We start from the raw sequence: 25,265 nt of genomic DNA, 5'->3' as shown, positions 1-25,265 counted from the left end.
CAAACCGTGGGAAACTGCTGCCATCTGCAGGGCGGCAGACGATCGTGAGTCACAGAAACAGTCGGGTGGGTCGGTGCCTCATTTAGAAGGTTTAATGGGACGGAGCATCAAGACTCCACTGACGTCTCAGTGCTTCCCCAAGAACAAATGAAAGTTCTTAATGAAAAACATGAGTCTTTTTTTCCCAGAATGTTGTACTAACCAAAATGATGACGCCATTGTGGCATCTTTCATTCTCCAGATCAATGTATTTAGAAGCTGTCCGGATATTGAGGTTAAGCAAACGCACAAAAGCAAAACTATGGAATTTGTTGTTTTTAGCAATTTTTTTAAACTAAAAATACAAGTTTAGGACAAAGGTCCAGTCTTCCATGCTAAACATACTTAAACTTGATTTCAGTATCCGACAGCAACAACGGGCTCAGAATTTCCACAAATAAGGATTTCAAAGAATTTTATTGAAACAAAGATCAATTTTCAGTCCCAGTCCCTCATGGTTTTCAAAAAGCGTGCTTTGGATTTTAGCGCTGACATTTCATGACTCTTCCCCAAAGCCCTCTTTGCTTATACAGCAGCATGTTTATACTCAGGAGAAAACAAAAAAAAAAAAGAAACAAAAAAAAAAAACACCTATACAACAGGTCATTTTGGCACAATCAACTCTTACAACGGTACTGGTGTGCTGGCATGTGGTTACGTCTCAAACCGCTTGCTCTCTCTGCGCCGGAGCGAGGACGCGTTCACTGATGAGCACATTCACAGAGGATGTGCGATCACAATAGAAGCCTCATACAGGAATTATGCCTGAATGTTTCTAGAAAACAAATACAAGTGAGCGAAAAGTGTCTTTGTTCAAAAAAGGTGGCAGTACTGGGCGATGCCGATTCTGGTACCGAGAATGTGACCTTTACAAAGTTAGTGGTGGTGGAAGGAGGAGGGGCGGGGGGGGGGGGGCTCAGTGTAGTGTTGCATTAGGAGAGACGTATAGCATCCGGGGCCTTAACGCTGGAAACACAGAAAAAAGGAGCCTTCTCCGACTTCTCGGGGGGGGGGGAAACACTGGGAGAGCTTCCACTGGCTGTTGGGACATCGACGGACCAAGTGAGAACTACGGCGACGTGTTCCTTTGTCATTTGGTAGAGCGCTTTGTCCCACTCAGTAAGCACTTTGGTATACATGCTGGTCAGAGCCACGTCGAATGGATTACGCACTAAATTCAGTTGCACTTTGCTTGGCTTTCCGTATCCTTGGGCAGTTTTTTTATTTATTTATTTTATTTTTAAGTAAAGATACAAAGACTTCTTGTAACACATTCATAAAGCATGCACTCTGATGGACAAAGAGGGGGGAGAAAAAAAAAAAAAGTGTCATTTGGACAACACACCACCCCCCAGGTAACAGCGAGATCAGGAGAAAAAAAGTGCTGATTCTTCCATATTCACATACGAAGATGGTTATTGGAGAAACCCGCTACGTCCGGCTCCGATTAGTCTCCCGACACAGGCGGGGGGGGGGGCCTCGGCGCGGCGGGCCGGTCCGGTCCGGGGAATCTCAGGTCAACCGCGGTGAACGTCTGACATCACATTTGAAAAAGGCAAAAACTGGTCGCAGGCGAACGCCGGCCTTCCTCCGAGAGGCCTCGGCCCGGAGAGATGATCAACGATGGCTTCGTCTTAACAGTCGTCTCAATGAGCAGACCGAACTGAACATAATCTTTGTTTTTTTCATTTAAAGAAAAGGGTGGATTAAAATTGAAATGTCCATTTAAGGGATGAGGAGAAAAAAATAAAAAATAAAGATCTGCATCCCTCGTCTGCATCATCTTACAATTAGAGGATTTTCTGAAACATGGTGAAGAGGAGCGCTGGAACTTCACTCTTCCGATCACTTTGAATTCATCTATTGCTACAAAAAAAAGGACCCAAACTGGAATAACCACCAATTATGAGCTAAAGGGAGTTCTCCGCCGCCGATACGCGATGAGGAACGTTAGGACCAACTGCCGTGGCCGATGGAGAAGCACTGTGTGACGAGGACCGCGATTTAAAAAGGAAATCTACGGAACCTTAAGACATCTGCACAGGTTTGGTTGATTTTCCAGAAAAGAAAAAAAAAAGCTGAGCACACAAACCTGCGTACGACTGTGTGCATTCAAACGCATCGTCTTTGATTTAATCAATAGTAAATATCCGCTTCTCTTTAAAAGAGAAATAATAATCAACGCCAACGGATCGACAATGAAACGGGCAAGGCAGCTTCTGAATGAAAATACTGGCTGACATTCAACGTGTGACAACAGAAAAGGAGGAGACACAGCTTTTAAGTACGGATACCGAGGAGTGTAAAACAGACTCATCCCCGCAAATTAAGTGTCAAAAATAAATAATAATAATAATAATAATAAACAAAAATCTGAGAAATAACTGATGGTTTCAGTAGACGATGGATGAGCTGCGTTTGGCGTCGCAGTCCCGAGGTTACGTCTCCGTCTCAAACATCTAGTTCCAAAAGCAGCAAAAGAAAGAAAAGGCTCAAGAGAGTGGGAAAGTTTCCAGGTTTGACTCGTTCGGACCTCTGTGCACTACAAAGCTGGGCTGTGGAGAAAAATAAAAAATAAAGCCACGCAGAAGCTTTTTTTTCTTTTTTCTCCTGGATGTATTTGTGACTACGGACAGACCTGGCTCCTCGAGGCACAACCCCCATCTTCCAAAAAGAAACTACAAACAGAAAAGAAAAGAATAATGTGTGTCCTGCTTGAGTCTCCATCAGAGCCTTTGGCTCCTCTGAGGGGCAATACTCCTTTTGTGGCATCTTTCATGTCAACACTTTTTTTTTGTTTTTTTTCCCTCGCACAGGCAGAATCCAGAGTTTTCCTTTATCAGGCCGGTTTCCAGAGACAACAGGGAAACGTTGTCTAGAAACTACTCTTAAAGTTGCTGTTGATCGTACTCGGCAATGAGTCTCTTTATGTAGGCCAGTTTGTTGTGTAGATATTCACAGCGGTTCTTCTCTTGGCTATAGTTTGGATTAGTCTGCAAGGGGATTCGGGAAAAACAAGTCAGCGACTGGTCACATGCTCGCATTCTGTAAAGCGCCAATGTCTTTAAGTAACTTACTTTTTTTATTTTATGATACTCTTGAAGTATCTGATTGTGGATTGTCTATGTAGAGAACACATAAAGATCACAAGGGTAAGTACATAACCGATCACTCCACATGTTTCTAACAGCTTTGGGGGCTTTACCTTGTACTTCTCTGTGCCTTGATGGAGCTGTTTCAGCTCGTTGTCGAGCACAGTGAACTGCCGGGTGATGCCGTCTATCCGGGCGTGCAGACCCCGGTACTCGCTGTACTCTGCGTTGAAATCGTTTTTATACCTTTGGCGCTGCTCCGGAGAGGCGATCACCGTGTACTTCCTGGGGGGAGGGGGGTGGGAGGAAGTGTCACTTGGAGGGGAAAAGTACCATAGAAGATCTAGAGGCATGGCTATAAGTCATCGAGGTCAGCCGAGAGGTACGAGGCCATCGACGAGTACGATGAGCCTGCATGAAATACTCACAATAAATAGCCCGCCACCTCTGGTGACGACGTAGGAATACTGGTACTGTTGCACACCCCGTTCAGATCTGAAATGAAGTCACACAGTTGGATTGACAGGTGTGTGTGTGTGTGTGTGTGTGTGTGTGTGTTGGAGGTTACTGAAGAACAAACACTGAACAGCAGGGGGCTCTGTTTGACTCCCCCGGCGATGACTCACTGGCGTCCATCCACAAATAGAGAACTACTTCTTTACGTGAAACAGACTTTAGTTAATAGGACATTTTGTGCAGAAAGATGCTGTCTCTCACCTGTGCTTTTGTATGGAATACTTTTGAGGCTGGCTGGACTCAGCGCACAGGCTTGTTTGGGCTCAGGCACTCGATCCCCACGACTCTTCCTCTCCTTCTCTTGAGCCTTTTCTTTCGCCTTGTCCTTGCCCTTCTCCTTGTCTTTATGCTTTTTGGACTTCTTCCTGGACTTGCTGTGCAAAGACGACGGGCTCTTGTCCCGGGGAACAACTGGGCCCGGGTGCGCGGGGGGGAGCTGCGGCGGCGAGGCGGCGACGCCGGGCGGCGGGCCCGAGAGCAGCGTCGGCTGCTGGCCCAGCCGCTCGGACGCCGCCGTTTCCTGAGAGTCGCAGTCGCGCCCGTTGTGGCTGGAGTCGTTGCTGACGTCCGACAGCGCTTCGAAGGGACGGGGGATGTCGAGCAGCGGGAGCGGCTGCGAGCTGGACGTCACGGCGGCGTCCGACATGGAGAGCGCCAGGCCCGCCGGAGCCCCGCCCGCCGGAGCCCCGCCCGCCTCCCCTCGCCCGTTGCTGAGCTTGCCGTTGACTGGGGCCGCTGCAGCCTTGCTGGCGAGATGCGATATCCTCGGCTTTTTGTTGGCGAGAGGGTCGATGAAGTCGGCAGCAGGTCGTTTCTGGCAGAAGAAAAAACAAAGGATAAGAATTCGCTATTTTATTAGCGGAACTCAAAATCGGGCTCAATATTAATTCAGTACATATCAGAATGAGAGAGAGGGACATAGAGGCAGGAGAGTATATGTAGTACGATGAAAGAGCAGCAGAGGACATTCGTCCCCGGTCGCACTGAGAATATGATGACTGCGTTTTCTTTTCACAATACCAGGGATTAAATTACAGACCTGTTTGACTCAGCACACACTTAAGTTGCTGGGAGTGGCTCGCCCTGTCGCCCGGCCGCTTTGTGCCAACAGGACACGTTTGGGTTCGGTAACACAGAGAAGCCGCTGAGGAGCTCCTTTAAGGCCCGGCGAGTTTTTTACTGCATGATCGGTCCTCTCAAAAAGTAGCACATGACTGAAACAACAACTCTGTAGGGTTTTAGAGTAGAGGGAATATTGATGGCGTCCTAGGTCAGTGTCTTCAGGAGCCCAGACGTATGGGATCGTGAAAAGCACGAGGAGAGACTACAAAGTGGGCTGAGATCCACTTCAGATAATGGCGTTTACTGTTACTACATCGATACCGTAATACGAGACATCGTCTTACTTTCTGCTTTTTAAAAGGCCACATTTCAGTGACGCAATTTGCACACCAGTAAGGCCCTTCCATTTTTTGGTCATCTACATTAGTGATTATCCAAAATATCATTGCAGACCATGAGAACGCTTCAATAGTTACTCCCATGTGCGTGATGTACGACGGGGCGATATGGGGAAAGATTACGATTTTGTTATAATCTTGAGGGCGACATTTGGCTTTTTCCTTTCGATAAATCAGTGGGAGGAGAAAACCTTGTGAAAAATGCAAGCAGGAATGGAAGTTATTTCCACACTCATCCGTCTTTTGTGTCGCCCTGTAGCTCACCCGGATTCATCCCTCACCTCTCAGAGGCTTACACACAGCGGTACCTCTGTTTGTATACGCCAATGCATCTAAAAAAAGAGCCCGGGGAACAGTTTGCTGGTGTGTGTTTGTGTTTACTGAGGGAGGGGACAGGAAGAGCCACGCAGGAGGTGTCTGAGGTGAGAAGACCCCGAGAGGAAAGAGCTATTAATATGAACCGGGAGGCTCCTCCTGCGTCTACCTAATGGAAGTGTAAACAATGGTTAGACATGGGAGTCTGGACTGACTTAAAAAAAAAAAAAAAAAAATATGGAGGCTTGTGGAGCTCACCTGAGACGGCGAGCTGCCGGCCAGCTCTTTGGGCGGGCTCTCCAGCAGAGGGGCGGCGCTGTTCTGGCTCTGTTTCCTAAAAAAAAAAAAAAAAAAAAGAGGGAACACAAGTGTGTAAGAACTCAGATTCAGAGAAGAAAAAGAATTAAGGTCAACTTCAACGGGATCTTACTTGCATACCAGCGCCACAAGAATACTACTTTGTCTATGCAACTACCAGTCAAGTTGAAACAGCGTTTCCATCTGCAGAGACGTCAGAGGCTTTAATTTGATCCGCTTTCTGGTACATCAAAGGGTGAAGCCTTCATGAAACGACTTAAGCAAAAAGTAAAAACTGCGCAGCTGCCATCCATCCAGTGACAAGTATGAGGGCATTCGAAAAAGGTTACAAAAGTGGCTTTGTGAGGCTGTGGGTAGCTATGACAACAGAGCAAGCGAGGGCCTACTTGACAAAGAGGCACTTTACCATAAACTCTCACTTCACGTCAAAAGAATAAATGGACATGGAATAACCATTACAAAATCAGTCCAAAAGGTTTAAGACCAGTTTAAAAAGTCAAATTCTGCCTTCTCTTTTCTACAGAGCAATACTTGTTAGCTCACTGCATGTATGTGAGAAAGGGGACATGGCACTCTTCAGCCGCGAGAGGCAGGACACGGTGCTGCAGCTCACTTTGTGCACGAGTGTTGTGTCCATGACCCAATGGTTCCGACTGCTTTATTCTTCCTCCAACTCAGTCCCTGCCCTCTTCCACGCGAGGATCAAACAGCTTTGCAGGCTTCACTCCTGCGTTTGGATGCGAATGTGAGGAACCAAGCTCAAGATTCATCAGAATCATTTTTAGCGAGTGTCGAAACAAAAACAGCCGTGCCAAATAGCAGCCACGACGAATCGTGTTCAACCAACACTCGGTCTAAAAAAAAAAAAAGTCAGAAGGGGGCGGTTGGGTACAATGTGTTGAGAACGCTCCGCCCTATTTCAAACGGTGTGTGTGTGTGTGTGTGTGTGTGTGTGTGTGTGGGCAGGGGCTACCAGCGAGAGCGCCGGCCGGCCGATATGGCTGAACCTTGGACGGGTGCCACCTCACACACGGATCAGCGTGTGCTGGAACACTGTTGCATCATGTGCGTTCCAATCGTGTTGCTGTGCTTCTCCTCCGCGACTTACAATATTAGGGGGAGGGAGGGAGGGGGGGGCATCAGTAGTCCAAGTCCACCGCAATGCAATAAAGCAATAATCTAGTGAGAACTTTGTGGAACTTTTGATGGCCACGTGCCCAGAAAAGATGCCTTTTGCGCGAGTACACCAAGGAATTATGGGGGGTTTTAGGTCTTATATGAAGGTGAGTCCAATGCAACACCAACATACCTTACAGCAACGGTCTTAACAAAAGCTGGAGCAGTTACTGCATCGCCCGGATTCTTCTGGTCACTCAAGTGTCAGCTGCTGTACCCCAGGTAAAGCTAAGCGGCTCATGGACAACAGGAGCTATTCTCAAGTCCATTACATAATCACAAATTGAGTACCGGAGCATTGCTTCCTGGTCTATTTATAGATAGCTGGGAGATCGCTTTTCCTTAGTGTCCCAGATCCCGAGAAAACAAAGTTTTTCCACTGGGAAGAAGGCCAGCAGCTCATGCCGTCAACGGGCTGAATGCAGTGCAGCACACACAGAGAACCTCCCTGGGGGACGCAGAGACACATCTGCCATTCCAACAAATATAAGAAGGTAGGATTGACACATCCAGATCACTTCAAGTGCACACAATGGAAGTGTGTCAGATCTAGCTACACGCAAACACAAAAAAAACTACGTGCAATGCAATAGTAGCAGCTTTGTAGCGATTTGAGGCTGAGGGCATCGTGTTGGTGAAATGTGGGCTCAAAGGGAGAGCGTCACACGTCTGACATACTTGAACATGATTCTCTTGAGAAGCTGCTGGTCTCCTTCCGTGTAGCCGGGCCAGTCGTTCTGAATCTCCTTATACAAAATGTCCTTCAATGTGAAGGTGTTGTCTTTCCCATTCAGGTTCGCCACCTAGGAAACGAGAAGGAAGCATGGCTAAGTCTCCTCGCCTCCTTAACTGCTGAGAGGCAACAATTGCAATGTGTGAGTGTGTGTGAGAGAGAGAGAGATAGAGACCTGTTGCAGGTAGCTATCCAGGGAGTCCTTGTCCAATGGCAAGAGGCCATCTTTCTGCAATCTCAGAATCAGCTCGGCCTTCTTGTAAGGCTTGAGTGCCAGCAGGTGCGTGAGGCGCTCTCGGAGCGGCCTGTGCTGAGGCGTGCCCTTCTTTATCGTGCTGCTGGAGATGATGACAGGCCGAGACGTCCTCCGCAGCGGGGCGACGTCCGACAGGCCAGGTGCCGGTTTCCGGATCTGAACCTTCTTACCTGAGGTGGAGGAGGGACAGATGTGGGGGGGGGAAGGGTTTACCATTAGAATAGTCGAATTGTACTTTCTTTCAACACAAACTTACAATTCCTTATATTGCACTTACTCGTTTTTAAGATTTTCATTTAAGGAAAGCAAGAACGCACTTCTCTAATAAAACAAAAAATGCTGGCAGCCAATGCTGGCTCATTTGAGCAAGAAATAGATTTATTTCTGTCAACAGCTTCCGTCTCAGTGACCCGACTGCGGCTGAGGGAACTTGCAGACGCGTCACGCACTGATCTGTACCACCACAACTCAGCTTGCATCACAAACATGGTGCTTTTTATTAAAAGAAAAAAGGGGACTGAAATGTGTGCTGCCTCCTGATGAGAACATATCACACAGGAAAGCTCACTGCGAAGTAGTGAACGGGCTTACACTGGACCTCTTCCTCTGCAGGGAGGCTGCACTCTTGCCACATTCATGGGCTCGGCGAGGGAGAAGATCAGTGCGCGAGCGGCACGATAGCCGCAGTGCAAATGCAGTGAGGTCCTAGTTGCAGATGAGGCGTGCTGGTAGCGTGCCGGCAGCATGCTGCCAGCATGCTGGCCCTTTGCCCTTCAGCCCCAAACAACGTGCCTGCTGCACCGTGAACCCATTCACCAGCGGGGAAAGGCTACAAAAAAACCACGAGGCCATTTGGCCGTTTTGCAGCCACTTCATGCCCGTTTACTCCCAACACCTGCAATGTGTTTCAATGGAAATTCTTTTCTTCCATAGACCCAGAGCAGCGTAGTCCATGACTGAGAAAAAAAAGGCCTTGCGTGTTCGGCGGCACGTTCCCCCTCACCTACAAATCTGCCCCCGGGCTTGATGACGATGGCACTCCGGCTGCGCGTCTCCTCCTCGACCTGGGCCATGTTTTCCCTGGCCTTCTGGTAGGACTCGTCCGTGGCACACACTGTAATCTTGTCCTGGATCCCACCCAAACAATCCAGCTGAATGCTCCCTTCACTGCCAAAACAAAGAGCAGAGGGTGAGAGGGGAAGACTGAGATCCAGTGCCCAGAAGCTTCAAAACGGAAAGACAAAGGAAAAGATTGGAGCGGAATCGCTACTTATTTCATAGAGGTTTGCAGTTATTTCAGTTAGAAAACAAACAAATAAACCAATGTCCACGCATATTTTAGGGCATGCTACTTTGAAATACCTCAACATTTATCCACCACAAGTTGATTCTCACTTTGTGCAATAACCCATCCCTTCACTGCGCATTCCTACCCAGATGAGATTCATGAAACATCCCGAGGCGACAACTATTATTCTGTCCAACTGTGGGTTCCCACAATACGACTCACTGCCGCATCAAATCCCATTCTTTGCCCACTTTGCGGCTCTTTGATTCCCCTCCACTTTGACGAGGATTTGGCAGATTATGAGACGGTGCTGGCTCAGCCAGAGGAAGCTCAGCTCTGTCAGTTGGGCTTTGGATTGGAACTCCAGGTTGATCAGGATCCAGTCAGAGCTGTGGGTAACCTCCGTCTGAACCAGTTGGGTCAAACTACTTTCTGAATGATGGCTCAGAAACAGGAGGGGCTTCTTCATGTTTTCCTACTCCGTTTCTCTTCCTCCTCACAGCAGACATCTGGTGCCATTTGCTCGACTCGGTGAGTACATCGGGTTGCCTTTGTTAGGCTGATGCTTGGAAGGGGATGAACCCACACGATAAGGAGGATGTGCATCACAGAGGCCACACCAGTATTTACCACTCATGCAAATATATCAAAAAACAATAACGCAAAACATTCTATTGTCGCAACTGTGCAGACTGTGCATAATAAGCGTGTTTGACAGAGGTGGTCGTGAACCGTCACTGAGGGGTGACTCACCTCAGGTTAACTGTGTTAAACAAAAACAGATCGCCTACCTGGAAACACTCATTTTGCGAATCCAAATGCTGCCCGCTGTTTACACAGAGCTCAAAGACGGCGTTCAAATAAAATCGAGTGGAAGGAGTGCGGGTCGGTGTTTTGCTGTTACCTCGTGATGTACTGCTGGATGCAGTCGAAGCTGCCCTGGGGGTTGTCTCTGCCCACATTCGACAGGTAGAAAGTAAACGACTGCAGTTCACTGGAATTTTCTGACCGAGGTATTGAAATTTTCTGTTGAAGACAAAAGACAAAAAGTATGGCCCCTTTCTTAATTATTTGGCGAAGGAACAATATACAATACATAGAGCCTAGAAATCCCAACCTGCTCCTAAAAAGAGATTTATATTATTATCCTCGCTGAGATACTTTTTAGACGAGCACCAAGAAAGGATGGCTAACTGCACCGCACAGCCCGTTTGTAGACTGTCTGTTTTCTTTTTGATAAATTTGGTATTTTAAACAAATGCCAGTTCAATTTGCTTGGAAACCTGGCTTTGATTGGGAAAAGCTGGTCTCAGGCAGTCTGTCGCCAGCTTAAGACACAAAACCCCCCACAAAACACAGCAAAGTCTGCTGCTTTCTATTCATTTGGATCACTCCCACTAGATTAATTAGATTAGAAAACTATTAATCCCCAGTGAGAAACTCATCGGCCACCAACAATTTGTAAAGACTATGGACACAGTCCACAGAGCACAACAGACAAGTAACGCGTTACAAGGAACAAACAAGACCAGAGGATGCCTTATAAAACATGATGGACATCAGACAGATGCTAAACCTAAAAGGTGTTCATTCAAAAATCAGCTGCCTCTGGAATAAAAGCCCTTCTGAGTCGGTAAGTAGAACACTTGGGAATCCTGAGTCACTCCTGGAGTTTAGTCTGCACGCAGTAATTATTTACCCAACGTGCGATTGAGGGAACGGCAGGTAAAACCACAGTAACAGGAATATGCCAACATTATAATACAGTGAACAGAAGTGGAATATTGTAATAGAGACATGTAGCACGGATCGCAGCTACCCGATTCAAACCTCAAATTAGTTTAGAACCACCCCATCATTTGGACGAGTGAATTCATTTGGCTGTTCCTGAAGAAAAGAAGGTCAGGATTTTCCCCAAAAACATTAATTAAAGCCGTGTCACAGCCCACTGACCCACTGTAGCAGAAGACGCCGCAATGAGACGCTTCCAGATCCCCGGAACAGTTCCCCTGGAGCACCTCACTGCCGCTGACCTCACATTAGATCAGAGGCGCAGCCTGCGGCTCACTGGCCTCCCTCCTCTTCCTCTTCTTCCAGTGCAGCCGAGACTTGACGTGGGGTCAGATTGCAGGCAGCGCAGCTCTGTTTACCGAATGTCCCAACACGCGTAGAGGCCGCAGGTGTCCCTACTATAAATAAATACAATGTCCTTTATTTGCCCTGCTAGAGAAACTGTGCTCTCTGTGGTCGCTGCACTCCGGCAGAACAACACGCGCGCGGCCGGCTGCATCACAGCCGACCCCCAAAACACCGGGGGCTCCTCCAGAGGCCGGGCAGAGGCGTATATTTGTTGATTATTCATTCCAGCATCAACATTAGTTGACTCGGGACATCTAGTCTGAACGTACGCCATCGAACCGGCCCGAGCTGCCATGGCGACCACAGGAAGTAGTTCTCGACAGCGCACTCGTGACACTTTTACACACGGAGTGGAGACTCCCTGGAAAAGACTGACTCCAGGACCATAAAACCTTTTGCAACAAAGCGCGACAGTGAGTTTTCAGGAAGTGAAAGCCCATTCCTACAGCAACTAAAGCATTCAGATCACAAAGCAAACCGCTTTAACCACCCAACGCCGACCAACCACAGGCTACGCCGACGGGGCGACTTCCTCTTATATTACACGAACCGCTTCGCTCAACGCAGTCCTGAAAACAGCCAAAACCACACCATGGGGAGTCCCGATGTGGCATATACTTTACACATACATCGAGTGTGTGACTCCAGAGAGGATTGGGAGGCACGGGAGCCGACGGGAAGGCCCTGGGGAGTGACTCACACCGTCGAACGAGAAGGAGTGAGAGGATCCTCCCCGCCAAACGCCTCGGGCTCCGAGTCAACACACGCTCGAGTGTCGGAGCCGCGACTTACTCATCCGCGACAAAGTGCAGTTTCTAAAGAAAGCCGCGTCATCGGGTGAAAGGTGGCGCGCCGTCGTCACTTAGGGGATTTGATCAAGTGCGTCTCCGTTGTGCAGCTGTACGACCCAGCAGCCTCTCCGAGCGGTCGCTCAGTTTCCCCATCGCCATGAGCTCCAATCCCCTTTACGTGGCTTTCCTAAATGGTGGAACAGGTGTTCCAACCGCCCCCTCCCCTCCATGTTCTCATTCGGTATGGCATGGAGCGAAAACAAAGCCTCTTTTACGGTCGGGGTGGATGGAGAGGGACGACGACGACGACCCCCCCCACCCAAGTCTCATCCCACAGCGAGAGAGAAGGAGCAAAGACACGCGAACCAGACGGAGATGGAGGCCTCGCACACAAAGACGACGTCAAAGATGATGACAAAGGCCGACTGTTTGAGTGCTTTGCGCTTCACGGCGCCCGTCCTTATCATCCCCCCCCCTCCGCCCCCCTTTTTGTTAAGAGCACAACACACTGGAAAGACTGCATCGAACAGCTGACTCCGGACCTGCATGTGTGATCAGGGCACAGCCAGTCAGTCAGTCGGTTGTATTTGAGGGTCAATCCTGAAGCCGTTAAAGGGTGCTTTAGAAACCACACTCGAATTATTTCAACCCAAAGTCAGCAAGAACCGTCAAACGCTGAACTTTTAGCGGTTATCAACAAAAAATTTTTTTAAACCAAACCTTGATTACTACTTGATTTATCATTAGTCATTTGAATTATAAGCTGCTTTGAGATGGGGAAACTAAACCAAACTAAATGGGCAATACTTCAACTGCTGCAAAGTCCGCTGCCACTGACAGCCAATCAGAGAAGCTAAATGCGCCACCAGCCGAATACGGCACCATTCCAACTGCACGCCGTCTACGATGGATATTTTAGCCATGTAGTCAACGATGGCCGGCAAACTGAGGCAGAAAGGCTTAAAGTAGTTTTAAGAAACACAGTGAATCAGGGCTTCACAGATCACGTGGAGGTTTTCCTGCATCATCACACCACTTTTATGCAGCTCGCGCTTCTCGACTACTCGGCCGCTTGAAATTGAACACCTTGCATCTTCCATCCGCGTCTTTGGTTTTGGTCCGTTCTCTTCAGAAAGAAACTATGTTATGTGCACGCGCTTGCGCAGACACACACACACACACAGTCAGAGCGAGCTGCACCAGATGAATGAATACGGTGAATGACTATGTGAGCATATCGTGACAGCCAGGCCATCTGCTCTGTAATTTAGCCACTTTCACACTTCTGACTGGCATTCCGATCTCAACTGCAACAGATTCTCCTCCGCGGTGAGAAAAGGGATTTTACTTGATGGTGATGAGGCATCGATAAGAGTCTTAAAGTATACAGAACTGCACGGCTCAACACTGCCGTTCCCATTTTTACACAAACATACCGACGGCCGCATCAAATGTATCGAGACTCCCAGACGTTGCTTAAACGATGACCTATTGCAAAGGAAGGAATCAGCAACACCCGGAACAATAGAGCAGCGGTCAAGAAAACAATATGCACCCAAAACAAAGAACGCTGAACAGACCTGCTCGGCTTCCTGAGAGATTGGAAAGCATCAGTGGAATCCCCCTAAGCCACATATCAGCCTTAAAAATACACTTTAACAACACGCTGTGTGTGTGTTGCACTGCAGCATTGACAGATTGAGGTTTAGGCAGATGCTGCGCTGGAATGCAGCCGCCGGAGCAGTTTTTTTGCTCAGGTCTCATCCTCGAGAGCAAATTGCTGGGGTACCTGTAGGTCACAATGTAAACTAGTGACTGGATTTTTGGATTCAATTCTCCTCCTGGGAGCCAATATTAGAGGACTCCATCTTCCTGCTGCATCATCATTTTTTACAGTCTTGGCCATAATGTTATTTATTTTTATTTTTTTTAAATGGCCAAACATTTCCCCCCAATGACATTGCAGAGATCCGGAAGGATGTGGCAACTCTAGCTGCACGCAGAAGCACTTTGGGGTAAACAACGCACAGGTCGGCCTCAGCAAGCGGATACAAGTTTAGATGCTGACCGTTGTAGCAGTGCAGCAGTTGGTTAATAATTAATCCCACGTCCACCACACATTCAACCTGCGTTTGTCAATATGGTGCCAGCCCTTTCACATCACAGCCGATTGAGGACCGCAGAGCAAGTAGTACGAAATGAGGAGTAAGACGGATGTTAGGACATTTAAAGTTGGACAGAGACGGCTCCTGGAGGACACCCTGAGACGGTCACGCCCACGGCGGAGCCCATCAGGACAATGTTTTTGGACAAAGATGGACGGCCCATTTAATCTTTGTACACAAGCTAAATGAAACCGCCCCTTTTGGGTGTCAAACTGAACTAAACTTGCCAGTCACAGAGCGTCTCTGCGTGTCAGACAGGGCAGGCTCAGCCGAGCCAACCCTCCTTTTGGCAGGAAGCAATCGCTGCGGCTGAGAGCGCTCGTCCGCGTGAGGACGTTTATAGTCTTCATGGGCAGAGTTGCTCGCCTGCAGAGGTACAGGTAGCGCCACGGAGGGAGAACGCTGCAGAACGGAGGATCAGTGCCTCGCATTCTGCGTCACGTGAGCCACGCACAATCCGTTCCAGCGCCACTTGTTCGGGTTCCCTCACACTGCCAACTACGAAGAAATGTTCGTTTCTATCGTTTAGTTATTTGGTAAATATAGTGTGAGCAGATAAAGCCTAGATTCCCGGTATAATCCAATTGTTCCCAACTTGAGTTTCACGACCCTGCTCTACAGAGAGGTTTCAGAGAGACGGTTTGGTTTCATCATGCGCTAAAGTTCCAATTAAGGAGCAAACTGTTCTAACGAACCCGGATCCACAGGTAAAGGAAAGCGTTTACCTGTGGATACGACGTCTGAGATACCACAGAACAAGTGATGAAGAACAACGCAGTGACCACGACGTTTTCAGAGGCTTAGGAGTATCTTTCAATAGTGGACAACTGGCACTTGGAAGCCAAAGTAAAATAAACCCTAAAATCCCCTAAATTAGGGTGACGTCATGTTGCACATGACACACATTGCAAAAAAGACCTCAATTATTAATTATCGGGGGGGATCTAACTCACAGCTGACAAGTGTTGGTACAATCAGGTGTCTTGTTTCTGAAGGCATCAGTTGGCTTTTGGGCCACAAAATGTGTTGAAAGTTAGAATCCCTGTTACGTCATTATGAATATAAATTCATGTCCGGCTTCTGGACACCTGGATTCAGAAATATTTGTCAATTCATCTGGCCTTAAACTTAGATAAACATTTTTTTTAAAATAATAAAACATTCCTCAGATTACCTGTATTTTACATAACCAAAAATATGATGTATTGGGAGACAGGGAGAGAAACAATTCTTACCCCTTGGTTTCCATTAAATCTGATCAATGGCCGTGATGACAGAACCTATAGAAAGACAAAGAACAGCATGATTAGAAAATGGAAAATTCAGGAACATTTTCCAGGAAAGACATTTTAAGTTCCCATAATGAACAACATATAACCAGCGATTAACATTTAAGATCTAATAAGAAAGAAACAGGGAAAGTTTCACAGCCACAAAGAATTAACTTTCTATTCAAAGCTCAGTATTACATTTAGTTTACATTAGCTCAGGTCCCATCATGAGACAAACGTCCCCTCATTTCAGAACGGTGCATTATAAAGGATTTAAACAAGTTGAGGTCGCCGTCACGCTAATGTTCCGATGCTACCGGCACGAAGCAGCAGAGCGAGCGCGACACGGAGAAAGGAGGCAGTCAACCAAACCGGTACGAGTGCTTTCAGGATGTCAAATGCATTTGTTTCCAGCAATGATATGTGAAATGTTACTAACAAAGAGACCAATACAATTCATTTAATAAGTGCATTAAAAAAAATAAAAATACTTAAGCCACATTTTAGATTCTATGAAGGGGGTAAATTAAGTGAAGCATTAATGTCAGTTTGACCTCTCTTGCTTGGTTCTGCTTTAGTGAATCCAATGGGATCAAGTGAGAGAGAGCTAGAAGTCCAGGGCAGGTCGAGGCTGTTAAAGACACAACGTGCTTTGTGTCGGCCTGATCCTGACCCAGATATCCGGATCATGCACAAAGACTTCCGAGCCTCTGAGCCCAATGCGGCTTGACTTTTGGCAAAAATCTTAAGTTTGCAAGGCAAGTCACATTCACGGCCCCACAGCTTAGCTGGAAAGGCTGGATTCTGAGTAATGATTAAGCCAAGGTGTAGCATGTTTAATACCGTGTAGCCCCCTTTCTCTCTTACCACGATCACTCACCAATCATCCACTTCACTTGCAAGTAACAAGTAAGTTCAAACAGTGTTATATGGCTATTAATACCCCTCCAACTACTTCACCGTTACATGATAAAGCGTGCTATGGCTTTTTCCAAACGGTATTCATGGTCACCAGATGATGACTGGTTTCACCTTTGTTGATCCCCTGGCTTTTCCTCTAGCACTTCCACAAGCTGGCCAACTATTGCATGGATTGCTGTGACTATTGGTATGGACGCCTGTTCTCCTGGGGATGAACTGCAATCCTTTGGCGATCCTTGAACTTCACCTCTTGAACCATCAAAAAGCATTCCTAACAATTTATGACTAAACTGCAAAATGACCCACAGACATCAGCTGTACTTTGTGTTTAGTGGCAGTGACTGTAGCACACTTTCTAAAGCACAGTGAACACGGTAGACTTTACACCGTCCCGTTAGCATGCTGCGATGCTAACACTCTGCCAGAGACCCACGCAGCACTGGAGTGGTTACAAAGGGTTCGTCTTGTTTGTACAAAAAACATTATTGAATAGCGTGAAAATGATTGACGACGCAATGCACTCAAACAGCCGTTCACCTTGCGCAAGACTTCTTGGCCCAAACAAATAGAATCAGACTCCCGACAAAAGAACCTGCGTTTAGCTCACCGACATCATGACACAGTGGCCACGATCACGCCGGACCTTTCATGGAGCACCGCTCCCTGGTCTACCCGTGCAATGGTCAACACGGCACCAGTCTTAGCCCCCCCCACCACTGCTAACGTAGTGCTACCCTCAGCCTGTTCATTTGAATGGGCTGCTGACATGTCACTATTCTGTGGGACCCGAGCCCAGAATGTTCCACAGAGCTAACCTGAGGGCCGGAGTACCGTCTGTGACCGCGCGGCTGACCCCCGCACGCTGCAAAGCGGCAACAGATTTGGGGTGGGGGGGAGAGGGGGATCATCTGGACGTGGACAGAACCCGTGACAACGTGGCTATTAGCGCAGCAAATCACAACGCCGCGTCCGACCGGCTCTCACATTTCGACTGCTTTAACACAGACTGCGCAACGTATTGGTAGTCACAGCTTCACATGAAAAGATCCTTTGTTCATGGTCCAACGTCGGACTCGCCGATGGCAACCCAAAATAATACCTGACATTATACCAATAGTGCAGTCGGGTGTCTGAGACTCGAAAATTGCTTTTCGGTAGAAAATACTTTTGACCTCGAAAACTCGTCGTAACTTCCTCACTTTTCTCTCAGGGAAATGACGTTACATTTTTTTTTTTTTTTTTACCCAGACAAGTCATTTGAGGAGATTGTCTTGGCTAAAGTGCTCCAAAGTGTTGTTACGACAGTTGAGGGTGAGCAAGTAAAGACTATTGGCGTCAGTTCTTTACGGTCATGAACGGCATATGTTAATCCACTGCATTAAAGTTTTGGGGTACAATATAACCTTCCTGTAACACGCAGGAGGCTCTCAACAGGCCTACCAACACGCAACGTCAAGGACACAAGGGAATGTGTGCTAGTAGGTTTGAATTTTATTTTTTTTAATGTAAAATATACAAGCTGGGAGTTTGTCTATTATAAGAAGCAGGGTGTAATTAATGTAAAATGACCCGCCTCTTCTTAACGACTTGCATATGCCAAACTAACATCCAATGTGATCCAACTCAGAGTGCACTCGGGTCTCTCGGGTTGCACCGCCGAAGGATTTCTTTGTTTTGTAGTAGATGCATACAGGAATAGCCAGGTCTAAATCCCTGTGGGTTTGGCTGCGGCACCCAAATTGTCAGGTGTTAAGTTGCCACACTGTCACACTGACGAGACGCTCCACCTGTCTAGGATTTCAGATGTGAAACGAGCACTTTGTGCCACGCACTCCGTACGGCCCGAATGGTACTAGGTGTCCCCGCTCTAAATAGGCAGCGCGCATGCAGCACAGCAAAGCACGATCTGTGTGTGAAAACACAAATAGTCACCCCCCCCCCCCTTAAAATATTGTTAACAGAGGAGCATCTGAAGCAACACATTAGCACACAGGCTTGATTGGAGAACTGGCATTTCATCTTTTATTTTTAGGAAATAAATTAAACCGTCGAGGTTGGGTCTACATCTCAGTCTTATCAACACCAAGCTACCTTTAAACTGGAGCTCACGATGCCAGCACAAAAATATTTGCTGAAAGGAAAACAAACAGTAGATATATATTCATACAAAAAACTAGAGATTCTGGAAATTAGTGTTGTACACTTGAGCCCACTTTTTTTAAGGCCGATGGCCTTGTTTTGTCCAAACTCGATTATTTTCTGACTAATCAAAAAGCCCCTCTTCACTATTTGGTACCTGGATTCAAGTTCACGCTACAAACACCAGGTCACAGACTGTGACATGCCCGTGAACGTCTCGGCATTGATGCAGTGACGGTACACAAACAGAGCTTGTTGTTAACTTGAAGCGAGAAAAAAAAAAAAAGAAAAAAAAGTGCAAACAGGCAGAGACGCCATGACGCAGTAGAAGGGCTGTGAGTTGGGAAATGACCGCTAGGCCAAGCACAAGGACTTCCATTCGAGTACTTGCCAATACCAAGCGCCTACTGTAGTACTAAATACATTTAAAAGTTCTAATAACTTTAGCATGCAGTTGCTGACATTTTAACATTCAACTTGTTCTGAGAAAAACAGATCATAGTTTGGAACAGGAATAGAAAAGTTAATAATTAACTAACCAGTTTAAAAGTGAAAAGAGATCCGAAATAAATTCTAGCAGAGCAACCCTCAGGGAACCGGCTTGTCTGGTAACACATGCTTAGTACGGACTGTTCTAGTAGGATTTTTTTGTATGCACTCGCTAAATAAGGGACCAAGAAATCCACCATAAAACCATTTAAAGAATCCGGTAAGTTAACCAAAAAGGTGTCATTTTACTTTTCCTGCTGATAAGAAATAGATGTTTGGTATAAATCTATGAAGCGGTGTGTGATAAATGAAGATGGCATCAAAAGCCTCCTTCACATTTGACCGCGAACGCCTCGGCTGTTGTAAAAGGAAATTCAGAATAATCTACAAAGCCACACAAATTGCTTTAAATGATGGATTTTTCCATGGCAAAGAGCTGCATGGAAGCACATAGGAGCGTTCTATTACTGGGGGGTTAACCCTGGCTTCAGGTGCAGACGAGCAATTCGGCTCCCGCAGTGAGCCAATGGGATCTCTGGCTCATTAAACTAGAACTGCTACCGGGATATTCTAGTGCTGCGGGACTGAAGACTTCTTTGCAGCTTGCCTTGCTTCAATCAAACTTTGCCACCAAACTATGAAACTGCAGATGGTTATATACTGTGCATCTGTTCTGATGTCTCGTGTAGTCTTCATGATACGTTTAGTTTACTTGGTGCAATAATGAAATGTCTCACAAGTTCGCACTCGTTATATTTTTTAATATAATTTTTATCATTATACTGCTCTTGTTGTTTTTTTTTAACCATGCATCTTGTGTGCACTGTCCACTTTGATGCCGTGATCCTGTGAATTTCCCCTTTGTGGGACGAAAAGCAATATCTTATCTTTTCTTAAAGTTCCTCTGGTTCCAGTGAAAATGTTACAACCGTTATCAGACCCGTCGAAAAGCACGCAGCAGCGCGCCGGATGATCCATCGGCGAGAACGTAGCAGGTCAGAGAGCGCAGTGACACCAGGTTGACGCGTCCACTTGTGTCAACTGCGCCACAGGACATACAAACGCCGTGACATTTAAGAGACATTTTTGGCCTCAGCGGCAACGGTCATCTCTTGCAGCGTCCCGTGATCTGCTGAAAATGGAGAGTCAGCATTCCTTAAATAACCATAGCACTGGCAAAGGCTGACCAGCATCAGGAACAAAATCCTCTCCCTGTCTCCATTACCTCCCATACCGTTCCCATAGGGGTCTGGACCCGGGGTAGATTGCAGCCAGGCGCAAGAACAAAACTGACTTGGTGTAAACGGACCTCCGCAGTGAAGCATATAGCAAGTACTTAACTGATAATTGAGCTGCCTCTCAACAAAAAAAACTGCAATTCAACAATGAAAAAAAGCGCTTTGTTCAAACGTTACCGTGTTGACCCGAGCAGGTGTGTTCCATCCACCACCACCCCATCGGGTTTGTTAGCCAGCTGATCATCAAAGAGGTAATGGCTGAAACAAACCCATCATTATTTAAATTCCACGTTGCAAAAAAAAAAAAAAAAAAGGAAAAATGGTGACGATTGCGTTTGCCAGAGCCAACCACAGGATGGGTGCCGCTGCAGGGGTGCGTGTGCTGAAGAATGTGGACTTCCCAGTCCGGGGTCATCGATCACTGATCCGTCGCCGGACTCAAGATGTGGCTTCGGCCAACAAGAGGTTAAACCATTCAAATGAGGCCCCTCGTCTCTCATTAGAAGAATAGTGCAGTGCCTGCTTTCTTAGTTCTACTATTCAGTGGGATTTAATTTTGAGAATTTGAACACGCACAACAATAACCTCTGAAAGTTGTGCGTACCACTGAATCAAACCGTTTAAAACACACCGTTCTCCACTACTTCCCTTCCACGGCAGTGACTATAAACGTGTACCTCAAACATTCAGCTTGATGACGCGCCAGAAGCTTTACTCATTTCCTTGCTTACGTCACAGCCAGGGCTACCAGTCCCAAAGCTCCGGTTCACTCTGTCCTCAGACAAACCAGCAGAGGAACCAGCTGACAGTCACGTCTCATGCAGGAAGCCGTCAACACGCCGTGCTGTTGCACAACGCACCGACGGAAACACAATGAGAAATACTCACAAAAATGTCACAAGAACAGTGGCAAAACATCGACTGCTGCAATGTTTGACTAAAGTAGCTTAGCCAACATTTAGCACTGGGCTAGCTTGGCATCGCGCTCTCCTACAATGGAGAGACGTTAGAAGGACACCATTGAGAGTTCAACTGTTCCCACAGCTATATTACGGTCTACGAGTCATCAAGGGGATTGTAATGTACGCTGGCGTGGATTTTCAGCTGCCTTTTAAGAGAGCAGGTGGCTGCCAGAGCCGACCCATTTTCTAGTCAAACAGTACCAAAATTGGGGCCTTAAATACTACCGGCCTTGTCTAATTACACAACTTTTACACACCTTCGTGTGTCATCCTGGAGCTCTCTTCCTCTTCCTTTACCCAGTTCCCAGCTTGCCGGCAATGTTGGGTGCCGGCCAGTGATTGATTTATGAGGAAGCCGGAGGGGCTGAGCTCCTCTAAAACTCAGCCCGAGACACACGGAACGCAATAAAAGCTTGAGCCTGGAGTGGTGCCTGCCAGAGCTGCCAGATAACTAAACTCGCCACCGAGGCCTGAGTCGGTCTGAACTTAAGGGGTAACACAGCATCGGATAAAGCTTTGTTTGTAGAAGTAGATATTTCTTTAAACAAATGCAAAAAAATTTAAAAAAAAAAAAAATGGCACACTAAAGTATGCAAGAGGACCAAAGCTTGTATTGATCTTAATCCCTCATGTCACAAACCCAACAGACATCTGGCCAAATTTCTTCAGAGCAAACACAAGAGGAAATATATTTTTTTCCCCTCAATTTGAGTTTGTGCACATGTGGTCTGCGTTAGCTTAAAAGCTCAATACATTTGCTCCGTAATGCTGGCCTGTAATGGTTGTCTTTGAATTTCAAAATCGCCCCTTTTAAAACATGCGTGCGGCCGACTGAGGACAATCCCGCTCGCATTGTGACAAGATGCAACGCACATGCAGCACACCTGTGTATGAATAGCGGGTGTCGGATGGATGCTTTGATTCATGCTCGTCACCTGCGATCGCGTGAAGATACTGTGACTGGGCTGCAACAAAAGCTGTCAACAGTCACACTAAAAAAAGGTGCGTATGTAACTGTGTGGCCCTTTTTTTGTGTCGAATGAACGAGAATGTTTCCGACGCATAGAGCGGCCTAAAATAAAAAACAATTTGAGATTGTGCTCTGAACCGTCACCACAAGCAAAGCCAGACCGGGTCAAACTGTGAGTCAGAGTTTTAAACGGTGATGGAGATGGTGAGCAATAATGGGTTGCAAGTCTGCAAGTCCAAACAAGCAGCAAGTGTCAATAAAAAAAAAAGTCAATTTTCACTGTGAAACATGACTCAAACAATAAAAAGCCTGGCACAAATAATGAAGTTATCCAGACATTTATCACTAAAATGAATTGAACAAACACAATTGCAAGAGAATGTGCATTTAACATGACTTTGCAGATGTGGAACAATGGCGCTAAAAGGGCAGCAGTCTACTTCAAGGAACGCCCCGCTAATATCAACACCCATCACACGTGTAGCGTCATGCCTACTCATGGAGAAAATAACTACTTATTCTGAATCAAAGGCACCACGAATGAGAGAGGGGGGGGGGGGGGGGGGGGGCAGAAAATCAACCCGACAACGGATAGGTGGTTATAGAACGACTTTGCACAAGAAGTTCTGTTGTTGTGCTTGGATACGTTGATCAAGGTTTAAGTTTGGCAAGCAGGCTATCCTGAACTCAGATCCCTCCAATAACACGCCATCAACCAAAATGTCATCTCGAAACAGAGCTCCACGCTCCTTAGAAGCTGCGAAGACGTGACGTCAGATCTCTCAGCTTATTTATTTACAATACCCAAGAGGAAGTGAAGGATCACTCGAATGTCTTGCGTGTGTCGCACATTATTCAACAAGCACTCTTCTCACAACCAGTAGTCACGGCTATATTGTTCAGACTCAGGATCCGGCCCAGAGGCAGCACGAGAAGGCCCGATGCTTCTGGCCTGCCAGAAGTTTCCCTGTCAAATATTTATAGAAGCTGAAACGTTAGATGGGCCAACGTCAAGACGTGAATCTCCAGCCAAGAGGCAGCGCAGTCATTTCAGAGACCTACCCGCATAAATAAACACACATAAAACCAGACACTTTTGTGTCGAATCCACTGTTCAATAACTTTGTCGCACTTCTAAAGCTGTCAAGTGAACGTGAGAGAGAGAGAGAGGGAGAGAGGGAGGGAAGCAGATGGCCATTTTTCGCGTGAATACAGGGTACTTTTTCCAAATTACTCACCATTTTTGTCATTAGATACTCAACCACGGCGACGCTTACTTTTGAGAAACGGGGGGGGGGGGGATTAATGAAGTAAAAGTAGACAGTTTACGCGCACACACACACACACACACACTTGTTTTATCCAACGGTAACGTTAGCCGTTGACATGATGCGTGACCAGCTGCCAGCTAGTTTTAGCTAGCAAAGCTTTGCCAGATTTTTTTTTTTTTTGACAGCTTACACAAAACTTTCTGGAAACATCTGTTCAAGTGCTCGGGGATTTATTTTCCAATTTCTTGTCGACAAATTTATGGTCACGCGAGTTCACAACAATGCCAAGTAAAAAAAAAAACACAACACAACACAAAAATGTCACAATTACACGACAACACAACGAGCTGACTCCCGGGGCGCTCGGTGTCCAGTAGAAAGCGAGCGGTGAAGCCCCCCAGCCCAGAAACGGACCGGGGTGGCGTCGCGGTGTTTCAACAGTCGCTCTGCGGGGTGTAACGTTCACGCAACGCCGAGCGGCTCCCCGAACATCCCCCGCTTTAACATCCACCACCGGTAACGGCACACATTCGGTCCTCGTTTTTTTTTTTTTTTTTTTTTGTTGATGGCCAACGAGCCACTACAAGAAAAAAAAATAAGAGAGAGAGAGAGAGATAGGTGCGAACTAGCCAGCCTCGAGGCAGCCGGCTGCGGTAATCGCGGCGTTGAAGGCGGACTGACCTCGCGCTTGGTCCGTCACCGCCGCACGGACAGACTTTCAGACGTTTTAAAAAAAAAAAAAAAAAAAAAAAAAAAAAAACACCCAAGAAATGTCACCTTAACGAAAAAACCGGGCCGTTTTGGGGGGTGGTTACCTTGCTGCTCTGGAAGCCCTCGAACGCCCGCAGCGCGCTGTCAGTGAGTTTAACGTGAAAGACGGAGACATTGCTGCCGTTGCTCACTCTTCCACAGGACAGTCCGTAGCACTGCTCCTCCTTCAGCGCCGCCATCTTGCTGCCGTTCCCACCGCTCCGCACGGACGGACGCGCTTCTGTCGTAAAAAACCCTCGAGAAACTCCCCCGTTGCTTTTTCAATGAATATTCAAAAGCGAGCGGTCACAGATGATGAAGTCACCGGGCAGCAACGAAGCCCTATATAGTCACATGTGTTGATTCAAACCGAGCTACATTCACACCGATTCACGCGTTGTTATTGTTATTATTATCGTTGTTATTATTATTGTGCGGGATTGCGACAAACTACCGTTGAGCAGACTTCCACTAAAAATCGTCGACTTTTACTTCTCTCAATCTGGTGCGACGCATTAAGCGGCTATTCGTGACGGCGTTGTATTTTTTTAATTAAAAAAATAAATAAAAATGATATGGTGTAGTAATTAGTAGGTGATCAACTTTTCACCGCCTTTAGATTTGGGAACTGACATCAGTTAGCGCGTAGGAAGTGGGAAACGACAGGTCATCACATTACGTCAGAGAAACGTCAACGTATCAACAAAAAAATAAATAAAAAAAACACCCCCGGGAATATCCAGAAAATGTGGGAATGTCCAGCTGGGAGCAGATATGAAAGGAGACCCGTTAATGTTTTCATGTTCTGTTAGAAACAATAAGATAAGACGTGTGTGCTGAAAGGACTGCATTGATTTGACGTGCAGCCATCACCAATCTGCATTTATATTTTTCACTCCAGAAGCCATTTTTTTGCCACAGATTACCATGTGACACTTCATAAAGCCATTCCAGGATTTGAAATAG

At 46.8% G+C, this 25,265-nt stretch overlaps 1 protein-coding gene across 1 annotated transcript; it reads right to left on the bottom strand.

The window, feature by feature from the left end:
• Positions 1–437: 437 nt before the first annotated feature.
• Positions 438–24,846, bottom strand: ell (elongation factor RNA polymerase II). The gene is made up of 12 exons (XM_037469927.2): positions 24,365–24,846; positions 15,524–15,568; positions 10,098–10,219; positions 8,909–9,072; positions 7,825–8,075; positions 7,595–7,719; positions 5,681–5,756; positions 3,849–4,461; positions 3,560–3,626; positions 3,245–3,416; positions 3,117–3,161; positions 438–3,032 (listed from the first exon to the last, which is right to left on the bottom strand). The coding sequence occupies exons 1-12, from the start codon at positions 24,497–24,499 to the stop codon at positions 2,928–2,930; spliced, it is 1,920 nt and encodes a 639-aa protein (XP_037325824.1). The 5' UTR covers positions 24,500–24,846; the 3' UTR covers positions 438–2,927.
• Between the last annotated feature and the right edge of the window lie 419 nt (positions 24,847–25,265).

This window comes from Pungitius pungitius, chromosome 7, assembly GCF_949316345.1.
Source record: "Pungitius pungitius chromosome 7, fPunPun2.1, whole genome shotgun sequence".
Classification (NCBI taxonomy): Eukaryota; Metazoa; Chordata; class Actinopteri; order Perciformes; family Gasterosteidae; genus Pungitius; species Pungitius pungitius.
Note: the sequence above shows the minus strand (reverse complement) of the source record. Positions and strands in the feature narration are given on the sequence as shown.